The following is a 26,345-nucleotide window of genomic DNA, read 5'->3' on the forward strand; positions in this document are numbered from 1 at the left end:
TATTTTAAGGCATAAAATTGTGGCTAATTTGATCAATTTAAAATGAACTTTACAGATGAGAGAGCTTTAGCTTTTCGTCTTATCTTTACACTGCTGACACCAGTCAATACAAACCTGGGAGATCAGGACTCATGTGGGTTACAAAAGCATCGGGGTGGTTGCGAAACAACTGAGCGGAATAACGGGGGACTCCTCCAGACGGAAATAAAACTGAGGAATTAGAGCGAAACATAAACCTTAAAACGGGTGCATATGAGGTCATGGTTAGTCTTGTACGACGAGACCTGAGTGCAAACAGAATAAACTGTCCCGTTCTCCCCCAAAATGTTCGATGCTGCTCTTCAGACTTTGAACACTGCCCTCAAAACACACTTCACTGGCCTAGCTTTCTCTTTTAGCCGCTGCAACAGTTTGCTTTGCTTTCTATTTTACTGCTACAAAGCACTCTCAGAGCCGTTTCTATCAGAGAAAAGTGCACAGCAAACGCCATTTATTATTGATATGCTTTGATATCGAGGCCTCGCCGGTGGCGTTTGTTTTAGTCCGGTCAGAGTTTGTTGTGCAGCACTTTAGCTCCAGACAAGTTGACAACTAGTTTCAGTGGTTGTGTTTTATGGGTCAGCTGATAGAACATGATGTCTATTTAGAGGACTGATGCATTCAGAAGTTTATTTATTTATTTATTTTTTGCTCAGTCTGTTAAATAGAAAGATGCATAAATGCAATCCAGGCCCTGCAGGGAAAGCAATATGCACTTGCAGCAGTGGATTTCTTAATGGATTTCTGTATGTTTGTGTACATTTGCAGAGTATCTTTGCTCAGTTCCAGTTCAGCAGCGAGCGGGTTCTGCCATCCGATGCATTGCGGAGCGCTTTGGCCAAGACTTTCCAAGACGAGCAACGTTTTCAGCTGGGCATCATGGACGACGCTGCTGAGTGCTTTGTGAGTTTGCCAGAGCACGTAGCTGCCCAAACTTTTCCTGAGACACTTTTCAAAGCTTGCAATGACAATATTATTGAACTTAAATGTACAATCAAGACTAAACATTTAAGCATACACAAGTATTGTATGATTGGAGTTCCTGCACTGTCTTAAAACTTTCCCTTCTGATGGTGAAGCTGCGGTGGCCCTTACTGGGTTTACTTTTGAAGATGCAAATAAAAAAGTAAATGTAAACAGTTACAATCGATACTCGATCTGTATTTGCGAGTCCAAGCCAGAAATACATGGTGAACGTCTTCTGAATCTGTCCGGGATGAGTACTTAGTTTCTAGCTATCAAGATATGATCAAAATGCTTGTAAATATTTTTTTTTTCAAATCTGAATGTAATAATGGTACAAATGTAGAATCATTAGCAAAGTTACACTCTTATCAAAGCATTACTATTAAATGAACAGTTTAAAATTCAATGCAATGATTGTTTTTAACGCCTGAATATAAGGAATTTATACATTTATACATCTACTTTTTTTGCCCACTGTTTGTTTTTAATCAGTTAAAATGAGGCTTACTGGCATTTTCATACCTACAAAGCTGTTGGGATATGTTTTACATACGTTTGGGGGTCATTATCCATCTGTAGTACGATTTTCTGTCTTGTCAGTTTTGTGTTATTAGTGTGTTACTGGTGTTACTTGTGAAATCATCCAGCTGCCTCTATCCGCAGTCACATCATCAATAAAATCTAATGACCCAGTTTCATTGGCAGTCACACATTGCCGTGCCTCAAAATGTTTTACAGATAACGTTTTGTGTTTGAGATCATGAGCATCGATATGTGCTTGTTTTTTTCGTGGCTCTCATTAGTTGAAATAATCTGGTTTCAGAGTATGACAGACTTTTCAGGTGTTTTCTTCGGCTAACAGAGGTTTGCATATTACATAAGCAAACCTTTGTTTCTTAACTTTAGACTTTACTGAGGAGTTTTTTTTTTCTGGCTCAAAATTCTTCAATCATTTCCTTATATTTCTTTTCTTCTTTGCAAAGCGTACTCATTCAGTCCTACTTTTAATGAATAAACCACGTTTTTCATTTGCCGAGTTTCTGCTTCTCCCTGATAGGACGTTTTTGTTCTTTAGGACTAATGATGGCTTCGTTCTCTTGCGCTGATACTTCAAACTGAAGCTTCCCTTCATCAAATCTATATTAATCCAGCACTTTTTAAGCATTTATTCTCTAAAATTATCATATTAGCAGGAAACACTCCACACTGTCCATCAAAGTGCTTCTTTATCCGTGAAACTATGTGGAAATATTTCTAATTGCTTCACTAATTTTAAATGACCAAAGTGTGCAGTTGTTCAAATGACTAAACATAAGCTTAGATTATTAGATACTATAGACCTTGGTCATCTTTTTCACGTTGTGTTTGCCTTTACAAGAAGAAATACAGAAGGTGAAGCAGTTTAAGTACTTTGGAAAGTCTGGAAAGGAGGTGGACAGTTATGAGCAGGTTGGAAAGGGTGAAGGAAAGTATTAGCAAAAATGAAAGGAAATGTGAACAATGTGGTGGTGAGATTAGCTTTGTTGTTTGGTTTGGAGGCACTGACTCTGAGGAAAAGACAGGAGGCAGAATTGATGGTATCAGAGGGTAAAATGTCGAGGCTCAATCAGAGAGACCAGATGAAGATGGTTTGGGCATGTGCAAAGGAGGGACGGTGAAGTAAGGATGCTGAGGTGTGAAGCACCAGGCAAGAGGCTCAGAGAAAGACCAATAGAGAGGTTTGTGAGAATAGTGAAAGCGAACATTAAGTTATTTGGTGTAAAAGAAGAGGATAGAGTTACATAGAGGCATAGAATTGGTTGTGGCAAGCCCTGAAGGGAGCGGCTGAAATACTATAAATAAGCTGAAGACTTAAATAGCCAATTGATTAGGTCTGAAAATAATTATAGTTAATGTTATGGGTTCAAAAAGATGCACTTTAACACTTCATCGTGATTTTTTTTATCTGATATTTTCTCAAAATGATAAAAACACACAAGTTTTATTGTGTTAGCGTCCTCAGATTTCCTCTTTACACCTCCAGCCGTTCCTCTTGGTTCCTCGCCGCCACTTTCAGTCTTTTTCTCTGCCTCTATCATTTTGCCTTACATACCCACACAGTGTGCTGCATGTGTGTGTTTTATGTGCGAGCCTTAGGGGCGCTGTCTGATCGATTGGTAGTAAATGTGTTCAGTCAGGGAATCCGTCGGCTTCTTATGAAATATAGATGCTGCTCCCACGGTCAGATTAACAAGAGCACCAACAGAGAGGAGCGATCAAACGCTCACACACACACACACACACACACACACACACACACACACGTACTCATGCTGAACTTATGTACATAAACAACCACACAGCACATACATGTTAACTTTGCCTTGTTTTTTTCTCAGGAGAATCTCCTGATGCGTATCCACTTCCACATCAGTGCAGAGAGCAGAGAGGACATCTGCACGGCCAAACACTGCATACCACACCAGAAGTTTGCCATGACTCTGTTTGAACAGGTAGGAGCTGGTTCCCACGCTCTGACCAGTATGTTTGGTTCTTCTTTAAAGAAATCATCCCAGAACACGAGTTTTCTGACCCGCGTGGAATCTCAGGATGTCTTGTTGTGTTGCAGTGTGTGTGTAACAGCTGTGGAGCCACATCAGACCCCCTGCCTTTCATTCAGATGGTTCATTACATCTCCACGACGTCCCTCTGGTAAGACCAGTCATACACCTATAAACACAAACACACACACACACACACGCATACTGCAGTAAATCTGGCAGCAAGCTGTGGCTGGGTGGCAGTGGAGGAAGGTACAGTGTGTTCTCCCTGCACGGGTCCCGGCTCAACGCTGAGCTGCACATGAACATGTAAGCACATACATCAAACGCACACGCGCACAACAACCATACGTGCACACAGGCATGTTTCATGCATATGCAAGAGCAGGTGAGGTTATGCATAATGTAAAGGTAGATGTCAGCAAATGCAAGTAAATCCAAACTTGGAGCTGGTAAATTGCACACACTGAGTCAATGAAATAAGGAGAAGGGGAAGTAATCAATCAGGTGTTTGATTCAGCGCGCCCAGGGGGCGGCGTAAATCTATAAGTGGAACAGTGGGCCGCAAAGGCCGAAGAAGAGGGAAATAAGGGGATACATGGAATGCAACACAAGAAATCTGGGGATGAAGGGGGGGGCAAAAGTACAAATAAACACCCAATTTCAAGGTAGCTGTGGGGCGCAGAGGTGCCGTCGCTCCGTGTTTGTGCCTGTTAGCATGGCCGAGCTATTTATACCCACACCGAGGCTTGTTGTTTACAGTCTAGACAGTCACAAGCACAAAAGCCAACATGGGTGAGATAATCAGAGGGCAAAGAAAAGAGAGAAGATAAAAAGAACCCCCTCACTCCAAAAAAAAAAACAAACAAAAAAAACCTCTAATCGCCCGGTCCGAGCACTGAAATAAAAGCATGTTCCCAGTTTTCCTGAAAGCGTTTCTGCTTTCTTAAAATTGAGTGAGAGTGCGGGGAGGATGTTCGTGTCAGGCTAATGGAAGAGGAGAGGCGGGGGAGGAGAGGGGGAGAGACTTTTGTTTTTTTTTAAAGATGGGATACTTCACTGGAAAAAGTAACAATGCTGATTGGCTGCGTACGAAACCCCGTCCGCGGTCCTGAGGCTCAGACGGACTCGTTGGTTTGGTGTTCACAGTGAAGGACAACACATGTTTTAGTTTGTCCTTAAAAAGGATAAATGCAGATTGATATTAAAGTGTCGCCGCTTTAAGCTTGTTGAAGGAGATTGTCTTGAAAAATACTTATGCAGACGCTCATCACATGTCCATAATGCTGATTTGTCCGTGTCCCTGTAGCCAAGCTATGTTTTATCTCAGCTAATACTGGCAAGTTAAAATCACTTTATTCCTACCGATTCTTCTTTTCTTTTATTCTCTCTGTAAAAGCAAATGGGAAAAAAGCCTCTGGGACTAACTGGGAAGCAGCGAGTATGTTTATAAAACTCTGCCTGACATTATATGCAAGCAATTGTTTATTCTTTTAATTCTATTGTGTGTTGATAACCACCCGCCCCTGTGGTGCATTTTTGTTTTTCTCTTAGCTAAAGCTTCCAAGTCCAACTCTGCAACGCACTGGACTGTGTTTTTAATCTTTTAATCTTTTACTCTCAGCTTTTCATAATAATAAGCATGTTTATATTGGCTCTGTAAAGTATTTTAAGGTTTGGTTAACTTTGCTCTGTATGTGCATTTCCGATGCTGCAGTAACCAGGCAGTGAGGATGCTGGAGTGCAGAGAGAAACCAACGCCGGACATGTTTGGAGAACTCCTCCGCAACGCCAGCAACATGGGAGACCTGCGCAACTGCCCTGTAAGAGCACAACAAAACACACATGCACACTTTCATAGAGAGCCCCTACTGTAAAATATATAAAGTTCCAGTTGCTTATATTAGGATATTGCCAGTTTGGCCCAGACTACCAGACTCCAGCTTTTATCCAGAGGCGATGGGACAGATAAACTCAGAAAAAGCACGCTAATATTGACTTCCTATTATTTGCATGTGCTAAATAACTTTATATACAATATTTATAAATTGAGGGGGGGGTATTTATTGTGTATTTATTGTAGATTGTAGAATTTATAATTTCTGCTGACATTTGGGACCTGAGGCAGTGTTTCGTTCTTTGTATTTATATGCTGGAATGACAATAAACTTGAACTGAACTGATGACAAGAATAGTATAGTTTATATCTAAATATACATACATGAGATGAATTAGTGTTTTTTTTAAATGAAAATGATCACTGATGATTATAATGATTACTGTAAAGAATTAAACTGTTAGATACAGGTATGAGAAAGACCAGAAGAGCACATCCACTGCCATTTATTTTAACAGGATACGTTCCCATTGAGAGGACTCTGAGGCATTCTTTTTGAAAGAAAAGAAAAAAAAACGACTAAAAATTGTCATATTGATCTGTAAAGCACCAATGTGTCTCAGCTTACTGTTGTTCAACGAGTTAGACAGACCTAACGGAGTCATTGGTCCTTTTCTAGCTGAGCACCAACAATAACAATCCTCCCATTGGTAAAATTCCTCAGTTGTTTATAGGAGAAGGCCAAACTCAGAAGCCAGGTTTGATGCCTTTGTGCTGTCCTTTGGTTTATCGGGAAATGTGCTCCCGATCTTCCTAACACAGCAGCTGGGGATGACAAGTTGTTTTTTCTTTCCATAAAGACCCATGTTGCCAGATTATGAAATGTCTCCACTTCAGGCTGAATAATGGAGCTCCTGATTGTCATACCCAGGCTCCCAGTTGGACCTAATACTGGAATGTCCTCCTGCCAGTGAATCCAGAGAAAGCCCTTTTAGAGGCAGAACTGGGAGAGGTGTGGGAGTAGCCTCACACAATGAACTGGATTGTGGCCACAGGATTTACTCTCCTGATCTGTGGGTATGTCCCTGCAGTTGCCACAGATGCATCACAGTACTCCCTCGCAATCCAGTGGAGGATGGGACCTTGTGGATCATTGGGGCATTAAATAGTGACCCCAGCTTCCTCTAGGGCTGCGTTTTGAATTAGTCTCAGAGGAAATAAAGAGGACAAAGCTCTGTAAAATGCATGAAGTTCCACAGCGCATGCTTTCACTCTAACATAACAGCTCATTGGAAATAGACCTATTAAAAATAACAAAGGCAATGTAAGAGTGCTGTTCTAATAGAAACTTTACTTGTTGCCTCAAAGAATCACAATAGTGATTCATCTTAGCAGACTTACTTCTACTGACTCTACTTTCACTGCAATGACTAACAAGAGATTACGGCGATGCTGTCTGCAGAGTGCAGAGATGCAAAGTAAATCCCAGTATCCTTTACAGGTTCACATCAATAAATACAAACGTGCCATCAACACAAACCTCAATCACTTCTGTGCGTCTCCTTTGGAGGACTTGTGGTCACTCCTCTTCCTTGATGTTCTTCTTCTTCTCTTTGTGTATCTCCTCCAGCATTGGACCCCTCCATCCCTTCCCTTTTTGTGATGTTTACAGGGAAGAATTTGCTCAGAGAGAAATCAATAAATACAAACATAAGCATACCTGCTAATGCTAGCTAAACCGCTATTGATGGTTATTTCATATTTGCATTGAAATCAGGTGAGTAATCTTCGATATAACTTGTTGCCTTATTATGGGACATGCAGAAACAGTAATATTCACTTTCTTGGCTTGGCTACATAAAAATAATCATTCTACTTATTCTCAGTCAGGACCCCAGGCTGCCCATAAATGTGCCTGACTAAAATAAAATCGCTGAACAGTAATAACAATGAGGGAATTTGCAACACAAGTAGAATACCAGAGGACCGTGTTGATTTGGGCCCTTAGGCAGGTTTTTTTTTTTAAAGCCGACATCTCAAACTAGTTCTTAAAGTTGGACAGTGATTTTAAATAGACTTGCCAAATCAGCTGTGTTGTGAAGTCCAGTTTTTTTCCACATTAGACAGCTGGCTAAGGTGAAACCTTTTCTCACACAACGACACACTGAAACAGTAAACCATGCCTTCATTACATCTCGGCTGGATTTCTGTATTGCACTTTATTTTGGGGATGGACAGTCGTCGCTCGCATGACTCCAGTTGATGCCAAACATAGCCGCACGCCTTCTAACTGGAAAAGGTTTAGAGGGAGACCATAACCCCCAGTGCACTTGAGAGTTCATTTTAAGATTTTTTCATTTGTTTTTGAATCTTTAAACGGTCTCTCTGAACGATGGGAGCCCCACGCTCCTGCTGGGTTGCTGTAGGCCAGCTGACCTGCTGCTGCTGCTCTCTGTTAAAATCATTTCCATTTTAAAACTGTTTAAATACAGTTAGTAATTTCATTTTATTATTTATTTCCCTGTTAATTATTTAATTTTACTCTAATTATGTACAGTACTTTGTTCCTTTAAAGGGTTTTTTATAAATAAAGTGGAATTGAGTTAAGTCTGTTGACAGTGTTGAAACATTTCCCTGAAGTGCACTCCTTGCTGGAGGAAAGGTTGCACAGGAAAACCCTTTTCAAAGCGACATCACAGATGAAGAAATGTGCAATAATACGTCATCTTTCATTCCTCTTTGTTCCCTTCTAACTTATTTTCATTCTTGTCTTGTGTCATTAAATATAATTAGCAAAATGGAAAAAAATGGCTGAACATGCAATCTGCACAGAAACGGCTTTACTAGATTCATCACCCCCCCCCCCCCCCCCCCCCCCCCCCCCCCTCTCTCTCTCTCTCTCTCGGTGGGTTGGTGTTACATAATCAGCACCTCATTTGCATTTTCTTCCTCACTTTCTCTCACCGCAAGCATTTGTCCCCATCAACCTCTTTCTCAGTGATCCATAATTATCACCCTCATCTCCTGGCAGCTGGATATCATGCTTAAGTGCCCAGCTTAAGTGAAGAGTAGTTTTATGATATTATGACCAGAGTACAGTATTTTTTGAGGTAGAAGGACAGTAAATGCTGTGTTTTTAAAGCAACTGTGGTACAGTTAGAAAAAACCGACCCAGAGGTGTTTGGATGGCGGAGATCCTGAACTAAGAAGGAATGTGTGTCCTGCCTTTGTTCTTGGGAAAGTGCTGCTGTTGAACAGATCCAGTTTGGCCCCACACACTCGCCCCTCTCTGCCAAAGTGTCCACACAAAGAGCCTCCTCTCAAGCAGCTGCCCATCTCTTAATACACTTCCACCTCCGCTGCTGCTGCTACGGCTACACTAATACACACCATTCACAACCCAAACGTTGACACTGCGCGCAGTCTTGTGGGAGAAACGCAACCTGCTTCTGTTTATCGTCTATCACCTCCAGTGCTGATCTTTTGTTAGTACCACCTTGGGCTTTGCTCAAACAAAGGGGTGGTGTTTGGAGGAAAGTTTGTGCATTGCTAGGTGCTCATGTTGATCAGGCTTTCAGATCTTTTCCAGCTTCCACCCCTTCATTTTAACTCAAATTTAAAAGACACCAAATAAAACAGCTGAATTTATATTGTTTAGACATTTTCTTTTTAATCTTTTCTAACAGTTTGACTCTTTTTACATATGTTAGTTAAAATAATTTTAAGATTTATTGACACTTTCTCCCCTTTTAATCCTCTGTGTGTCATATTTGATACATACAGTGCCTGAGACCTATTGCATTACTTTATGGTAAAAGCTTTGCTCCAAGTCCTGATGCTGGTCTTCTGCCCCCTGCTGGAGGCTTTTTGTACTACAGTAATTCTTACAATACACAGTTATAAACAATACATTTACGCAAACCTTTTTTCATTTATTTACTTTATTTTATTGTAAAATTTTTTATAGGATCTTAAAGGTAGCAAAAAAAAAAATTTTTTTTTAAAAAAAGAAAAAATCTGCCCATTATTTTTCGGATCAGACCTTGAAGAGTTGATGTGAGATACAGGTGATTTGTACCACATGAATCAGCTTTATGATTTGTGTTTAGTCTGCATATATGCATCAGTAGATGGCTTTTCATTTAATTCCATGGTTGTGTATCTGACTATTATCTTTTTTTTCATTAATGTCTGTAATTAAATGTTAATTTTAAAATAAATTCATTATAATAGTCAAAGGTTAATGACTTTTCTTTTGTTCTGCTTTCAGTTCTGAACCACTGACATCTATATATTTCAACAGAATATCAATTGTTTCCATGCATGTAGTTTGGAAAAAGACAAATAAATTTTAAAAAACTAATTAACTCATTAACTCAACACATTTCTGCATTTGTACTGTGGAGTTAAAAATCTAAAGCCATTAAAAAACAGCAACAACAAAACACAGAACTATTGTTAATGACGCATATAAAGGATAATAGATTGAAAAATCAGATTATCAATAAACCACATACAGATAAAAGAAGAGAAAGGAAAAGGAGAAAAAAGACAGTGTTGGAAATATATGGACTAATGGGTGTAGAGTTTCACAGTGTGGACATTTTGTATCTCTGAGACATTTGCAGAACAAAGGTGTGTGTGTGTGTGTATGGGGGGGGGGGGGGGGGGTGTTGACATAGCAATATTATATAATATTTTGTGATGATGAGGATCTTGTTCTGCAAAAGTTCAACTGATTTGTCCTGGAAAACCACTCCTGACTTTACAGTAAGTCAGTGGGGGTGTTCAGACTGGATTTTACATCCATAAACCAGCATTTCTGTTTACGGTTCTTAGCTATGTCCTCTACAAACTCAAATTCAGTTTTAAAATTCCAGTAGTCCAGCTGTAATTTAATGATACTGTTTGAGTTAAACATGTACGACGAGCCTTTCCAACTCAAGCATGTTTTTCCTTTTTATGTTTCATACATGTTGTGTTTTTTTCTACTTGACATAACTTCTTGTCTTTCCACAAAGGAAAGTTATGGATGGTAATGTCAGGTTTAAAATGGTTTTTAAAGTAAAATAAAAATTTGGAAAATGCCAAACAACACTGAGCATATTTAAATCCATTTAATTGTCATTCCTTAGAGAGAAAGAAAACAAACTTAAATTTAGCATCCCATTCGTTGGCCCAGCAGCGAAAGGAGCTCCTGAAATAAAAAGCTTCTGTGCATCAGAGAATCTTTAGCAACAAGCATATGTGAAATGAGACGGATGAGATATATTTGCAACATCCATCTGCAAAACATTTGCTTTTTATTTATTTTTACTGTTCATTTAGGATGCTTTTTCTTTTTTTTTTAGTTATGTTTTCCTTCATATTTATTTTTATTTCATTGTATTTTCTTTTTTCAATTTTTTTAAAAATTTCTATTCCATCCATCTGTTTATTTTGTGCTGCTTATCTGGGATCGGCTCATGGTGGGGAGCAGCCTAAGTAGGGAGGCCAGGCGTCCATCTCCCTTGCCACATTCGCCAGCTCATTTGCCTTTTTTTTGTATTATTTTTCAAATTTACTTTTTAAATTTTTCCATTAAATTTTCCCTTAATCTATTTTCCACTTTGCACACTTTCAGTCATGACTGATAGAAATTCTGATCAAATCAATACTGAGTACAAAAATGAACTCCAACCACATCAGACTGAAACTTCCTGCACACATTTTCACCTTTGTGTGAATATGTGCCATATTTTCGCCCCAGTCCTACATCAACAGTCTCATCAGCTGTCACTACACTGACAAAAGTGGGGATTTCTTAAGTTGTCAGAAAGCATTGCATCAACATTTTCCTCAAGTTGTTTCATGTCTCTTTGAAGAATGCCACAATCAGCATTCTGCAAACGTACCGTATCATTTGACCAGCAGCCATATTATATAACTTCCAGCCTCCTGGAAAGGTCTCCACAGTCATAGCAAAACATAAAAGAGAGGAATAAAAAGAGAATAAAAGCATTTTATTTGCATGTATAATCCAGAGATGACACCTCAGCGATCACTGTTGTACCGTGAAGCAGAGCGACTCTGTTTGTACAGTCTGATGAATGATGTTGTCAGCGGCTGTTGTCAGCTGTGAGACAGCGCAGAGGGCTAACCGAGGCTGTGTGTCCTCAGCAGACAGAAAGTCCCCCCCTGCCACCCCGCTGCGCCGCTTTGGCTGCAGCTCCCCGGCCCGTGTTTGTGCCCCTTTCAGAGAAACTGAGGAGGAAACTCTGGCAAAATACCTTCCTGCCATCTCTGGTGCCAGTGCAAGACGGCGCGCTGCCTGCAAAAGGGAGTTCGGAGTGTGATCGTGCTCAATGTTTGTGTGAGTGTTGCGTTTGGCAAAGCGTCTGGTTGCCGGGGAGTTCTCAGGCTGTTTCCGAACCCGCTTTGCCAGCGCTGCGTGCGTGTGTAGGCTTTTATGTGTGTGTACCAGCTCTGCGGTGGGTCATGACTCAAAGGAAGGATTCAGAACACACGGTTCTGAACTCAACAGAAGGCCCAAGGGACAAATACAACTCAGCACAGCACTTCTTCCTCTGTCGTTCTCTCTTACGATCCTTTCATCATCTCTTTTCCCTTGCCTTTTATCTCTGCCCCCCCACCCCCATTCTCTCACCGTTCACTTTTATTCATGTGTGCATGCTTGTGTTCATGACAAGCAAATAAAGGAAATGTTTTTAAGTGATGTGCACACTCTGTATCTTGTAACACATGATGAATAAAGCCATTTAATCTCATGCACTCTACTTTTTCCCCCACCTCATCCCTCCTCTCTTTGTCACAGAGCAACTGTGGGGAAATGCTGCGTATCCGCCGGGTGCTCATGAACTCACCGGAGATTGTGTCCATCGGGCTGGTGTGGGATTCGGACCACTCTGACCTTGCGGAGGATGTCATACACAGCCTGGGAACCTGCCTGCGTCTGGGAGATGTAAGCGGATCAAACGTTGCACACATTTCATTGTCTTTATAAAATATTTACACGCGTCTTGTAAGCTTGTGTGAGCAGCCAAGCAAGTAAGCCCAAACTGACACAAGCAAAGACAAAATATTCCAGAAATATTGCCGTACAACTTGGGCAGCGTGCACAAAGTGGAATCTGAGGCTGTAGCAGAGTAGAAATGCTGAAGTCACATCATGCCAGAAAATTAAATTCTTTTTTAAGAAGTTTCTTTAGAAAAGTCTGTCAGATTCGTCAATGTGTTCATCGTTCATAAAATTATTTGTAACTTTCCGTCTTAGAGTCTAAATGCCAAACGGTTTGTAAGCTGAAGAGACTTGCCGGCTGGCGCTAATTTGCTGAAAATGTCCATAAAAGGCAATGAGACTGTAGGACTGTGTGCAGGTAGAGACAGAGACGACAAAGAGTAGAGGAAAAATAAACAGAATGATAAAAGGGAAAAGGAATGAATGAAAATAAACACTGTTAATGAAGACGTGCACTGAAACCGGTTTAAAGTGACACATTTGTTTGTAAAGAAATCAGATTTAAACCATGTCGAAGCTTTTTTATTTACAGATGGCTAATTAATAAAGCACAAACTTGGAGCCTGGCTCCATGAACATGTCAGGATGCTCATCCTTGTGGTGATGTGAGTAAAGCAGGACATGGTGCATCGTGGACTAAATTTTTTTCTCCCTTTACACACTGGTACTTCTTTGGCTAAAAGAAATTTCCTCTACAGTTTTTAAACTATTTGCCTTTTGCTGTGTCCAAACTCATTAAGCATCCATGAAGATAGATAAAAAGTTTGTTTGGAGGAATTAAACACAAATCTATTCATATGAACGGTTGGTGAATGAAGCCCATTTACAAGACATCGCTTGGTCCAAACTGAAATATTTACACATAAAAATGGACGGCTGTCTATGATAGCCACAAAATATCACATTACATTTACAAAACAAAACCACGTTAGCCACATAAAAACTAGAAATAAAACTAGAAAAACACTCAGAGAGCACAAAATTATTTATTCTCTTCCTATATAATGAAAATTCGAAAGGCCTCCTATTTTTTCATATTCTGAATCATTGTATCCGGAATGATTCCTTTACCTGGATCCGTCTTCGATATATTTTACAACCTGTTAAAAGCTTGTTCTGTATTTTTTCCCTAAGTGCGACGACCATTTTTGTTGGTGTTATGTGCTCAAATGTAGGAAATGGCCCAGTCTCACAATGTTAAAGACTCCTCTAAAAAGTTCCTGGATCCAAACAGTGATCCAGATCAACCCCAAATTTAAATCAATTCTACCTTTTCACACTTCCAACAACTTCTGAGAATTTAATATACAATACAATACAACTTTATTTATAATGCACTTTAAAAACAACAATGTTGACCAAAGTGCCGCATTGTGGGGGGTTAAAAAAACCCAGAATAAATAACATACACGAGGACAATTTCATGAACATCCGTTTGTAACTTTTTGAGTTATCTTGAACACAAACAGACAAACAAACAAACAGATAAACACTGGTGAAAACATAACCTCCTTGGCGGAGGTAAGTATGTAAACGTATTAGTTTGACCGAAAACATAAAAACTGGAACTAACTGAAATGGCCAGATGACTCAGCCATTCCTGTATGGATACGTTCAGGCCTGGATGCCTCGAACCTGCCATAGTTTCAAGTTTTTACATCTCTTTGTAAAAGCAGTAAACATCTTTTAAAAGAGCTGTTTTCAGACACATTTTCACTTTGCTCTCTAAACAAGCTCAAACTTCTGAGCAAATAAAAGGATGACTAAGCTTGATTCACTGTTTAAAACTGAAAGTTTTAGTTAAAACATCTCTCTTTTGTAGCCTTACATCGATATATGTTTTAGGCACTTTAGACGAAGCTGCGAGGTTTTGCATAAAACTGATTTTGGGTTTTTGGGTATTTATTATTAAAATGAAATATGATATCTGGCGGTGGTGTTTCCCCCTCAGGCTTGAGGTTCGAGAGGTTTATCCACAATGACACTGGTAGCTGTGTGTGCACGGAGTGTTCCCTGTCTGTGCACATGCACAACACAAAGGTCAAGTCAGCATGCGGCTGCAGCTGGCTGACTAATGCATCGCCTCGGTATACTTTCAGTAAAGAAGTAATGATAATATTGGTCCAAATATTATACATCCTCTTTAAAAGCTCAAAAACAGTAAAGGATTTAGTTTTATATGAACCTGATTAGGAAACAAACAGGAAGTAAGGAATAAGTGAATATTATGAGGAGAAATGTCCCTTATAAACACCAGCCGTGTTTTAAAACCTTTAATGTAGAATATTTCAAGAAAATCTGTATTGCTCAGCAAAACAAGACAAAATCCAGTTAAGGTAATCTTGTGAAAAGGAAGAATTCCCCCTTTCATATGTAAGAATTTTGAAATGATACTAAATGAAAGTTGCCTTAAAATGAAGTCATTAGAAGCTGAAATAAACAACACGTACAAACGCTTCACCATGTTGTTATTTATTTCACAAAAAAACCAAACCCAAAAGTTTGATGCTGCTGCACATCCGTCTGGGAAGTCACAAGCCCACTTCCAAAGAAATTATAAGCATTTCTTTGCTGTATCAGTCTAAAGTCTGAGAGAAAGTGGAAAATACTGAAGAAAATCTGCTGATCTTTCCAAGAGGTCATCCCAAAATTCTGAGGAAATTACGAGAGCGTTTCACACTTTGCAGGCCGCAGTCAGCACGTTGAAGGTTAAAATTAAGGATGGTAGAGTTAGAAAAATGCCGACAAACATGACTGCTTTTGCAAAGTTTCATCCGAAAAAATCTGAAGACTTCTGGAATAATGTTGCTGCACTACGTTTGCATGAAACAAACACTTGGATTTGGCTTCGTTGTGGAATGGCATGACCTGGACAGCTCTGCAGTTCATTGATTTGACCCTTTCCTCCTCTGCATACCAACGTTTTATAGAGTCGAATATTCTTACAGATAAATCTTTGCTGAGATTGTGGAACAGGGCAATGATCCCAATGACTGAAGCAAATCTACACCACATCACTTGAAGCACCTTTCAAACACAAGAATAACTCAAAGTGCTTTATAGAAAAATAAAACACAATATTAAAAAATAAAAATGGACATCCTTGGTAAAAATGGAAACTTAACTGAACTCAAAACCAAACAGAAAAGCTAAGAATTTTACAATAAGATAAAAAGGGATTATTGATTAAATAATGGAGGGTTTTATATGGAAATGAATGACTCAAACATAACCAGTTTAAAAAGTGAGTTTCAGCTTTGTTTTAAAAGGGGACATTGTGTCCCACACACAAACTGGGAGCTGATTTGACTGAAAAGGAGTCTGGAAACCTAAGACTGTGCCCTCCAATCTAGTCCTGTGATCAGTAAGTAGACCAGCATACTGAGAGCAAAGTGTTCTGCGGGGTGAAAGAGGACAATAAGATCTTTAAGTAATTTGTCTGTTAAAGTGGGATTTTAAGTTTTCTTCTCAACCACATAGAGGTCGTATCAGGACAGTTGTTATATATCTCACCAGTCAGTACTCTGGCTGCGGCATTTTACATTTGCAGTTTTCAGAGCCAAAATATGGCAATTTGGGCATGCCTGATTTCAAAAGTGGAAAATGACAAGAAATCCAGGCCAAAGTAGTCTTTTAAAGAACTGGCTGAGTCCCAAGACTAGTGGAATAACTAAACCTGTTAAAAAAAAGGTAAAATGGCGTTACATTTTTTAGTCAATGTCACTGAACTTTGGCAGATTTTCATATTTTGATGCCTCCTAACCTGCATCCTGTCTCTTCTCTGAGCTCTCTTCAGGTTTTAAAACTTGTCTGATGTTGACTCATCCCATCTCTTGCTCTCCTTTTCTGCTTTTGTTGTCTGTGCTTCCTCTGTTAATGTCCTCTTGCCTTTCTTTGCCGAGTCAGCCATGGTGCAGTATCAAAGCAAGCGTTGTGTTGATAACCAGTTGCTGGTGTGTGATGCAGTGCTGCAAAGCCAAAGCTGCAGCCATCATATGATGCCCTAGGCTGTTGGGAAAAAAAACAAAAAAAACGGAAACATTTTCTCTGTCCCTCTGAGGCAACGACAACTAAAAGAATATGCATAATTAATGTCACTGTGCATGAACATGACTCAGACGAACAAAGTTTCCGATCAGAGATTCATTAAGTTTTCCCAGAATTTTGCATCGTTTATGCTCTTTACCACCCCCTAAAGTTATAAGAGGAAACTTCAGGGTTTTAAAATCTAGCTGTAGCTCATGAGCAGCCATTCACATTCATTTGTTGACTTGGTGAGAAGGCTGGAAAACACATTGAACAACCACTTTGGTGCAAAAAGATCTGACAGTGTTAGACTAATCTGCAAGAATAAACTACCTTTGTGCAATGATCAAAATACACATAAAAACAAGCAGTAAAAAAACACTAAAATAATTCAAATAAAACCACCTACTTTTTTTTACTTTTCAGAAGCTATTGAATGCGACAAGTGAAATCAAAGGTGTGCAACTTAATTTAAAGTGTACATATGACAGAGCTATGTACTGAAAATGGGAAACAACCTTTGAAAAAGCTGAAAATTTCCAAGATTTTGGTGTAAAATGTGCACAGACTGATTGAAGTTTTTGACATTTGAGGAACCAATGCAGTTGCTTGTTTGTCTGAAGTGAGACTGAGGAGGCTAACTGAGATTTTATTAGTGAGGCTGCCATCATAATGGATATCAGATTACTAATTTGTAACCTATGCAGAGGAGCGTGAGAGTCATGATCCATTCTTTCCATCATAATAAACACAAGAATCGGCATCTTTTCAGCCAAATAAAACAAATGCAGAACAGAACAAGAGACCTAATCCGGTATTATTTAATGTTAGTTAATGCCATCGGTCTTTCCTCTGAGCTCTTCTCAGCAAGTTTTTCATCAGTTTATTTTAACACACTGCTGCTGTATTTCTGTTAGTGTTAGCTAACGAACAATACCCGAATATTTCAGGGGAAAGAAATCATGGGAACTGTCATTCTGGACCAACAACACAATCAAACTTCGTCCCATCGTTCCATAGAAGGGTCCAGAAGTTCTGCCATCTCTTACTGCTACTTTGAACCTTACACACACACACACACACACACACACACTCTCTCCTCCAGACACAAACACACAGATATGTTCGACCTCTGATACTCTGTGTCATGACTGAGTAATGTCGATGCATTTTAATGTCGCCGTATCATCTCCAGCCGCATTCTGAAGTGATACCCATGAATAATGGATTAGTGAATATGAATGTGTTACAGCGAGTAAGTTTTTCTCCTCTGTCTTCTGTCTCCACCTTCTGCTCTGTCTCTGGTTTTCATACTGCTGTTGCCAGACGAAACTAGCTGTTAGACATGATTTTGAGGCATAATCTATTGAATCCCCCTTCTTTTGTTTAGCTGTTAAAAGCGACAGCGCATCTGCTTCTCCTCTGCTGCAGCTCCCACTTTCAGTTTGTCTCCCGCATCTGTTTCCGCTCGCTCGTTTCGCCTCCCCCATTACTCTTTTATGTCCCTTCTCTCCCCAGATTAGATCATTTTAGTGTGAAAACAGTTAGTCTGTTGTAATTATAAATAGATTTGATTATTTGATCGTACTGTAAGGCATTTTATCAAGCGGCATGCAGAGCATGAGCTGCTCTCAGCTTTGAACTATTTGCTGCTTTTCACTGCTGTATTTTACAGTGAATGTCTTTGACTTATGAGGCTTTGGCAGCACAAAAAGGATGATTTGGATGTCACCTTGGGCTGTAAAAACTTCTAATGGACTATTTTCTGACATTTTGAAGACTAATGAGTAATTGTTCGAGGCAGAACTGAAGCACTGAGCCATATGGGTCTCTGCAGCAGCAGGTGAATGCAGGTTACAGTGAAGCACAATGAGGCGGGATTATGATTTAAAATGCACAAAAAAAAACAGGATTATGCCATATGCACAGTTATGCATGAAATGCACAAGTTCTAGTGGTATTTTCTGCAGCGGGTGACCTTTGGAACATCATACGTGCATGAACAGTTTGCGTGCAGTTCACATGGCCAAGAAAGTCGAGAGCTTGTAAGGAACCTTACCGCATTCAGCACTTACACTCGCTGAGCAAAGTGTATTCGCATTAACTCCTCTGTCTCTGTCTCCCCTCCTACTGCACACCTCTTCCCTTCAATACTCCCCTCCTCCCCCCTCCCTTCCTGTCTCCTCCTCCCCTCCCTCTGGCCCTCCCTCTGCTATCTCTCTGTGTAGTTGTTCTACCGTGTGACAGAGGAGAGGGCTCGCCAGGCGGAGCTCTACTTGGTGGGCATGGTGTGCTACTACGGCAAGCACTACTCCACCTTCTTCTTCCAGACCAAGATACGCAAGTGGATGTACTTCGACGACGCGCACGTCAAAGAGGTGAGGCACAGTTTTTGGAGTGTGCACTTTGCAGTGCAAGGAGGGGACGTACTGTGCAGCATCTGCTGCATCCTCTGCTGTGCCTGGGAGAGCAGGAATGGCAGGAACTGTGCTGAATGTTGGTTTAACGGCTGCATGGTCAGGCTTTTTTTGCAGTTGTGGCATCTACTGTGTTTAAGGTGTGATTCCTGGGTTTGTTTAAGTCTTTTTTTGTGTTAAAATGACATCTCAGTGATGTAGCACAAGTTCTGCTTTTTGAGGCAACAGCATAGAGCTGATCAATGTGAATGTACATGTCCTTGACTCCCGTATTAGTCACATTTCACACTGTGGATTATAATTGACCATATTATCACTCTTCGTCATTAGCTCAGTCATGAGTGAGACACACACACACACACACACAGGAGCACAAATTATTTTTGACCTTTTACTTCTGGTGGAAAATAAATGTTGTTTTAACCTTTTACAGACGTATCAGTTTACTTTATTTTCTGATACCTGTGCTGTTATGCTTGATTCTGTTTTGCTTTTTTTGTTTCATGTGTGTCTTTGTGTGCCGCCCTGCTGCACCTCCAGATCGGCCCAAAGTGGAAGGACGTAGTGTCTCGCTGTATCAAAGGCCACTATCAGCCCCTGCTTCTGCTCTACGCTGACCCCCGTGGGACGCCGGTGATACTGCAGGACAGCCCCAACCCTTGTACCAGCTCCAACCCGCAGCTGGAGCTCCAGCACTGCAGCAGTAAAGCTGGTTACGACAGCGAAGACTCGGGTACAGCAAAAGATGAACACTATGCTACACATCAGATGAGATTACTTTGTCCTTATCAGCTGGTTGTTTGAGAGGATCCTGCTTTAAAGCTCTGACCTTCAACCCTCTAATCCAACCTCTACTTCTGCGTACTGCAGAGCCTGAGCTTATTTTCCTGCTTTTTGAATGTAAACAGAATATGAATCTGCAGGATTACCTGAAGGGTCATCTCTCTGTTCTCTCTCAGGTCGAGAGCCATCCATCTCCAGCGACACTCGTACCGACTCTTCCACAGACAGCTCCAGTCACCGCACCTCTCGCAGCCGACCCCTGCACCAGTCCACGGGCAGCCACCTCTCCAGCGAATCCCAGACCACGGTGGTCTGTAATTACGAAATCGGCACTCCGCCGCTCGGTGCCGACGCTGGAGGTAATGCTACAAATCCAAAGGCAGAGTTTAGAGTAATACTTTGAAACGACTGCAGTGTTTTCAGGAAAGAAGCGGGTTTAGAGAGCTGCATTACTTATTGTTGATACAGTTAAGAGCAAACAGAGGTCAGTCTTCAAGTTTCAGCTGAAATGAAAGCAGCTTTTTTTCTTTCTTTTTTTTTTTCCCTTCGCTGAGCGCGATCACTGCAGGCTCTTCAGGTTATGTGCCTCGTTAGTGGTTATTCTCACATTTATTTGCACTGCTGCCTACATAATTGCTCCCTGTGGGATAAATAATAAAAAAAAAAAGTTATTGGATTTACTTGCTCCTCCTCTCCCTCCCTTTTCTCCCACGATCAGAGTCAGCAGTGGAGGGTCCTCCCCGCCCTCCCTCCCCTCCCCTGCAGGAGTACAAGGAGACGGCCGTCTTCCTCCTCTCCTCCCACAGGCCTCTCACTTCTTCCTCTTCCTCCTCTCGTCCCCTGTCCTCCTCGTCTTCGTCGGGAGTCGGGGGCTGCGAGGGCGGGGTTGGAGGGCCCCACTGGGAGGATGAAAGCACGAGCAGCGAGAGCAAGTCCAGGTACCGCACCACCGACTCGCATCAGCTTTAAACTTCCTGCCACTGAATTCACATTCAAGCCATGTGAACATGTTTTATTGATCAGTAATAAAGTTAACCTTCATTTGAGTTGCACTTTTCTGCCTCCACAGATGTTGCTGCATGCACTGAAGTTAACCCCGCAACTGGGATAAAACTCTTTCTTTTTTATAGCAAGGAAAGACACACTTTAAATACTGAAAATCTCATTTTAGTGTAAGTGCTCTGCGTGTAGCTTAAATCATCACTACTGATCATTTTAGCATGCAGCCACTGGACGCTTCCAAGAGGTCGCATCAAAAGAATGGCGGCTCCTGACACATTTATTGGTGTTAAACAACAAGAAAATGCTCCACAGCTCTTAGTTCACAAGATGTTTTTCGGAATTATAATTCAGCCTCGTAAGACCTTGAACATCTATAAAACTGAAAGCACGTTCAGGGGGAAGTGTGTCTGTGGTGTAGATGCATTCGTCTAATGGCTCAACCAGAAAATCGTTTTTTAAGTAGGCGAGTTATAAAGGCTGGGAACTGCTGGTTTAATATTTAATCGTGCAATGCATTTGAAAACATGCTAAATCTTGTTCTTGAAAGTGACGACGTATTGGAACTAACAGATAAGTGCGGTACCATAGGAAGGAGCACATTTACTGAAATGAACTAAATTAGACATTTCAAGTAGCAGAAGTTGCACAGGCCTCAAAATAAAGTTAGCAGCAGGGAAGATGAATGTAAGTAGATCTATTTACAATCCGCCATCCGAATATCCAACACTGGGCTGTCTTCACATAGATAAGAGCCCCCTTTTCTACACTGAGCACTGTAACATTATCACCTCACTGCCAGCTGTTTTTTAGCAACATTTCTCCCTCTTTCTATCAGCCTTTTCTATCAGATTATTGATGTGCTCCTTTATTCTCTTTCCTATCACGTGTTAACGCTCATCAAATCTATTAGATTCTGTAAACCTTTGGTTTTTATAAAATATCAACACAGAAAAGTTGGATATATGCTTATAATTGCACCAGTAAGTCTTTAAAAAAAGCTCTGCATAAACCATTTTTGATCACCTTTTGTAAGCAATTTTTTGACTTTCTTGTCCAACATTTGACTTTTTTGTACAGCGTTTTAGTTTTTAACCATCATCAATAAATTGTTTTGATATTCTTCTGTAGTTCTTCTGGAAGCCGTTATCGGCCAACCTGGAGACCCAGGAGAGAGGCCCTGAACATCGACAGCATCTTTACCCGAACAAGAGACACCTCTTTGGGCTACAGTACTGCACCCGGCCCCCCTCTCCCTCCGGAGCCTCAGGACTCCCTCCCCTCGGAGGGACCTGTTCAGCAGCCAGGACTGAAAGAATTAGAAGGAAGGGAAGTTGGGGTGTTGGACGTGGGCTTTGGGCTGGTCGGGCAGCCCAGGTCTCTGTGCAGTGGGCGGACGATGGGTCCCCCTGCTCCTCCACCTCTGAGAGGTGTGGAGCACCAGCCACGTCTCATCCAGAGGATGGAAAGTGGCTACGAAAGCAGCGAGAGAAACAGCAGCAGCCCCGACAGGTAGAACGCTCACAAATAACAATTACTGTCTCTTGCTCTCAGTTTTCGTTGTTCATCATGTTCCCACGCTAGTTTGTCTTGTTTTCCTGTTCCTCTTTACTTTATCAGCATGAAACACAAATGGGACATTAACAAGGACAAATGGTCCAATAAAAGCGCAACAAATTAAGCAGTGAATTTGCTGTCTGTAGCATCTGATTTGTCAACATTTTCCTCTCTTGCCTGTTTTTCTTGCTCCTTTGGGTTTTTCTGCAGGGAGGTGGGGCAACAAAAACGGGCGCTGATGTCAGGACCGTCATGGCGTTCAGTGCCAAAGTCAAAGAGCAGCAGTGCCATCCTGCAGGAGCTGCCCTCACCCAGCTGGAGTGGTGGTACCACCACAGGTATTTTATCCAGTTTTGTTCTAAAAGACATGCTCGCGTAGAACTGCCGTGACGTTTTCTTTTTAAAACTATTTTCATTCAGGCATGGGACGCAGTGAGCTGGATGAACTGCAGGAGGAGGTGGCCAGGAGAGCCCGCCAGCAGGAGCAGCAGAAACGAAAGGAGGCGGAGAGGGAGGCGGCCATGGGATTCAACCCCAAACCCAGCAAATTCATGGACCTGGACCAGCTCCAACACCAGGGTATGGATGTAATAAGATAAAGAAAGGCAGTAGATAGTTCAGTAGAAGCTAGCTGTGTGGAAAGAGACATTTTTAATAGGAACAGCCAGTTAAAGAGCTAAATACTAGTCTTCTCACTTGCCGATAGTGGTGTATATTTATTTGTTCACCTTTTAAGACGTCTGTTACTGATATTTCAAAGCTTTAAAACTTTTTTTGCATATACAAAGAGACCTTTGAAAAGTGAGGAAAAATCCAACTGGATTTAAAGCTGCACAAACGTTACGCAATTACAAAGAATGACTTTTTTTTTATTAAAAAGTGTTGGAGTTTGATCAGATGGAGTTAAACTCTTGTGTTGGGCAGGTTTAAGGTCACATTATCACCTGTTGTCTAGTTAGCAGTCACAGTGTCTCGTGTGTTCGTTTGACCTCGTCTTTGTCCTCCGCTTCCATCTGTTTGTCCGTCTCTCCGTCTGTTTCTCTTCGTGGGTTGGTTTTTTTGTTTTTTTATTCGTTTGTTAGTTTAGTGTTTTTTATGTCATCTGATCATATTTTTAAAAGCACTGGAACCCCTGTGGGACGTTCACTGACCAGCACAGAGACACTCACTGCACACACAATGATGTGACATCATTGTGTGTGCACATATCCTGTCCATTTAATATCATGTACAAACCAGTGTGTCCACCCGTGTACCTTCATGTGAGAGTGAGAGTGTGTGTTTCCAGGACAGTTTTACATATGATGGAACTTTTACATGTTAAAGTCAATTTATATCAAGTCAGTAAGGATTAATACTCAGTCTTTTACAGTAATTCAGTCATTTTCTCTGTGGTTCTGGAGGTAATGCCCATTCCTGTCAACTGCTAGCATGTGTTTATGCTCTTGTTTCAGATTTGCGGGCCTAATAAGTTGCATACAGTAACAGGGTCATGAAACTAATAATTAATGTCTGAAGGTCTACATCCGATGATGTAGAATGCAATGTTTTCTGTGTGTGACTGTGGCAGCTGAGAAATTATGCAGCTACATTTGTGCTTTCAGTTTGTCTGTCTGTCCAAGTATTTCAAACATATTTCTTGAATAACTAAATAGGATGTCCTGAGATTTGACCCAAACTTACACTTGGACTCCAGCAGGAAGTTGTTAGACTAACCCAAACAAAACACAGCCTTTATGTCTGACAATACAGAAATATAAAAAGAAAAACTTCTTGTTGTTTATCGTCTGACAGGAGGTGATTTGTGTGGTTGCAACAAACAAATACTGCAACTTTGTTTCTGTTTTTGTAAAATGTAGTTAAAAAAAAGTACGTTATACTGTAGGTTAATGTTATGTGTGAGTGGCAAGTCATTGCAGTCAATGTGAGCGCATTTAGTTTGGCTTTTCAGTTGATTTTTACCCTGTGAAGCAGCTTGATTCTTGCAACTTATTAAGGTATCTATTTGTGACTGTAGCACTAGCTGCAGGTTCAGGACAGTGTCCTGTTTGCAGAAAGCCAGTGGGTTTTAGGAGTGACAAACGCAGTTCCTACTCACAGACTGGTTTCATGCTGTACCGCTTGGTTTACCAGATTGGCTGAAATGTGCTCCTAAACGATGCCAGCAGACGGTTGCCGAGACGGTCGTGTGAAAGGAGCCATCTAAAGGGCCCAATGAGGGAGATCCATTCTCAAGACTTTATATTGCCTTTTGAAAAACTGAGCTGGAAATAGGCGGGATTGCACACTTAAAGGTTCATAAATAGAGTCCAAGAACGAGTGGTTGATTTCAAAGTGACAATGCTCGTATTTGATTGTTAATCTACGGCTATTAACACTGTTTGTGAAGTTGGTATCTGAGGAAAGTTTGGGGAAACTTGGCACCAACATTCCCCTGGAATAAAACATGAACTAAAGCAAATTTGATGCCGAAAGATCAAGTTCTCTCAAAAATGGTAAAATGCTTTTTGGCTTTAACTAATTTGGCTAATTATGGTTGTAAGCTGCAACTTGACTGCTTGGTGGACGCCTACGGCCGAGAGGCAGATATTTTGTTGGAGTGGGATACATATCAGGGTCCCCTTTAATACTTAATCTCACAGAATTTAACATTTTGGCCTCGTCATCTCTGAGAAAATATTCCTGTAAATGTGTGTGTGTGTTTTATGTGTATTTGGTTTAAGCATTCACAGATTAAATGTTTTTTGTATGTGATTTCCAGTAATCCTAAAATCAGTATGTGATCTGCATAAACTGCAGGTCTGCAGTTTTATTCCTTCCCCCTCAGCACCACTGAAATCTACATTAGAGGTCACTGCGTTGTGCCCTACCTGTCATGTTGTCTGTGTGCTTCAGCGTGTTCAGCTTCATGCACCTGACACACGTACACACACTTCTTTCAGAGTGCACTCAACCTTGCAGAAGGGAAAGGACGACTTACGAACGAACAGATGGCATCGCTATCAGTGCGATTACGTAACAGAATTTGGGTTCCCACATTCGTATCGATGGATGCAGCCAGACTCCAAACAATCCGCCTCAGTGTTTTTAGAGGACGATACAGTCAACAACAACAGAGCCGCCATCAGTCTTCCTTTATTCTGTCTCAATCAATCAAATGCCCGTAAACACAAGCCAAGATGGGTGATGACTGCTCTTTTGTTGTCCTCTTATACTTCTTTTTTTATACCCAACTAACACCTTTCAGGGTGCTTTCACAAAGAGCGCTTTGCCTCGTGGAAACCTGTTGACTTCTGTAGTTTCTGGTGTTTGTGGCTTCATGAACGCAGCCTCAGTTTTTCTCTCGTCTAATGTTGACATCTGGTTTACCAGCTAGAGTACCATTTCACATACTAACGCTGTCATAACAGAGTTGCAAAGTGGGAAAAGACACTAAAAAGGGTTTTGCTATTATCATAACATATGATATACTGTGCTCACATTTCCAGAATCCTTCATGAGATGATGAGCAGGATTCGGGGGAGTAAAAACAAAACAAAACAAAAAAACCCTAAATAAAAGTCACAACTGGGATTCTGATGTGCATAGAAACACCGTGATATTCTAGATGCTCCCAACATAAATTCAGGAGTTGTATAGTATTGTGGTGCACAAGTCTTTTGCTTTTCACCAAAAGAGTCAGACTTTTTTTTTCATCTGTTTAAGGGATTGGGAAGTATCTACACTTTTTGAAGGTCTTTTAAAAAAAAAAAAAAATCAGTTCAGTTCTTGTAAGTTTCAAACAAGTGTTGTGTTGATAAAAGAACTTAACAGAGAAGCAGTTCAGGCACTTTGCTGCTAGCAGCCTCTCACAAAGGCAAATAAATTGTTCATGTTCCTTCTGAAAAATGTAGAAAATATCATTGTCACATGTAGCTGGTGTGCAGTTTGTGAAGAACTTGGACATGTAGAAGACAGAAGAACAAGACTGAGATTTAAAAAAACACCGACAGCAGATCATAGGTGATGTTTGTAAAGTAACACTACATAAGTTTCCTAAATTAAAACTTGTCACCATCCTTGCCTTGCAGCATCCTGGGGGCTGAGGAAGCCGACATCACCTGAAAGTGTTGCTTTGCTTTAAAGAAACTAGATATCAGCACATTGGCAATTGAGAATTCACTG

The 26,345-nt window shown here is 40.8% G+C and overlaps 1 protein-coding gene across 1 annotated transcript in view; it reads left to right on the plus strand.

The window, feature by feature from the left end:
* Positions 1–26,345, plus strand: part of usp54b (ubiquitin specific peptidase 54b) — a gene marked incomplete at its 3' end in the record, with an annotated part of 69,631 nt that overhangs the window by 30,311 nt on the left and 12,975 nt on the right. The window contains exons 4-15 of the mRNA XM_079261192.1: positions 808–942; positions 3,384–3,497; positions 3,614–3,696; positions 5,263–5,368; positions 12,197–12,343; positions 18,654–18,803; positions 19,383–19,575; positions 19,802–19,984; positions 20,344–20,563; positions 21,756–22,136; positions 22,392–22,519; positions 22,602–22,760. Coding sequence (XP_079117318.1) covers positions 808–942; positions 3,384–3,497; positions 3,614–3,696; positions 5,263–5,368; positions 12,197–12,343; positions 18,654–18,803; positions 19,383–19,575; positions 19,802–19,984; positions 20,344–20,563; positions 21,756–22,136; positions 22,392–22,519; positions 22,602–22,760 — 1,999 coding nt within the window. The remainder of the gene's footprint in view (positions 1–807; positions 943–3,383; positions 3,498–3,613; positions 3,697–5,262; positions 5,369–12,196; positions 12,344–18,653; positions 18,804–19,382; positions 19,576–19,801; positions 19,985–20,343; positions 20,564–21,755; positions 22,137–22,391; positions 22,520–22,601; positions 22,761–26,345) is intronic.

The sequence above is a fragment of the Telmatherina bonti genome (genome assembly GCF_933228915.1).
Source record: "Telmatherina bonti genome assembly, chromosome: 21".
NCBI lineage: Eukaryota > Metazoa > Chordata > Actinopteri > Atheriniformes > Telmatherinidae > Telmatherina > Telmatherina bonti.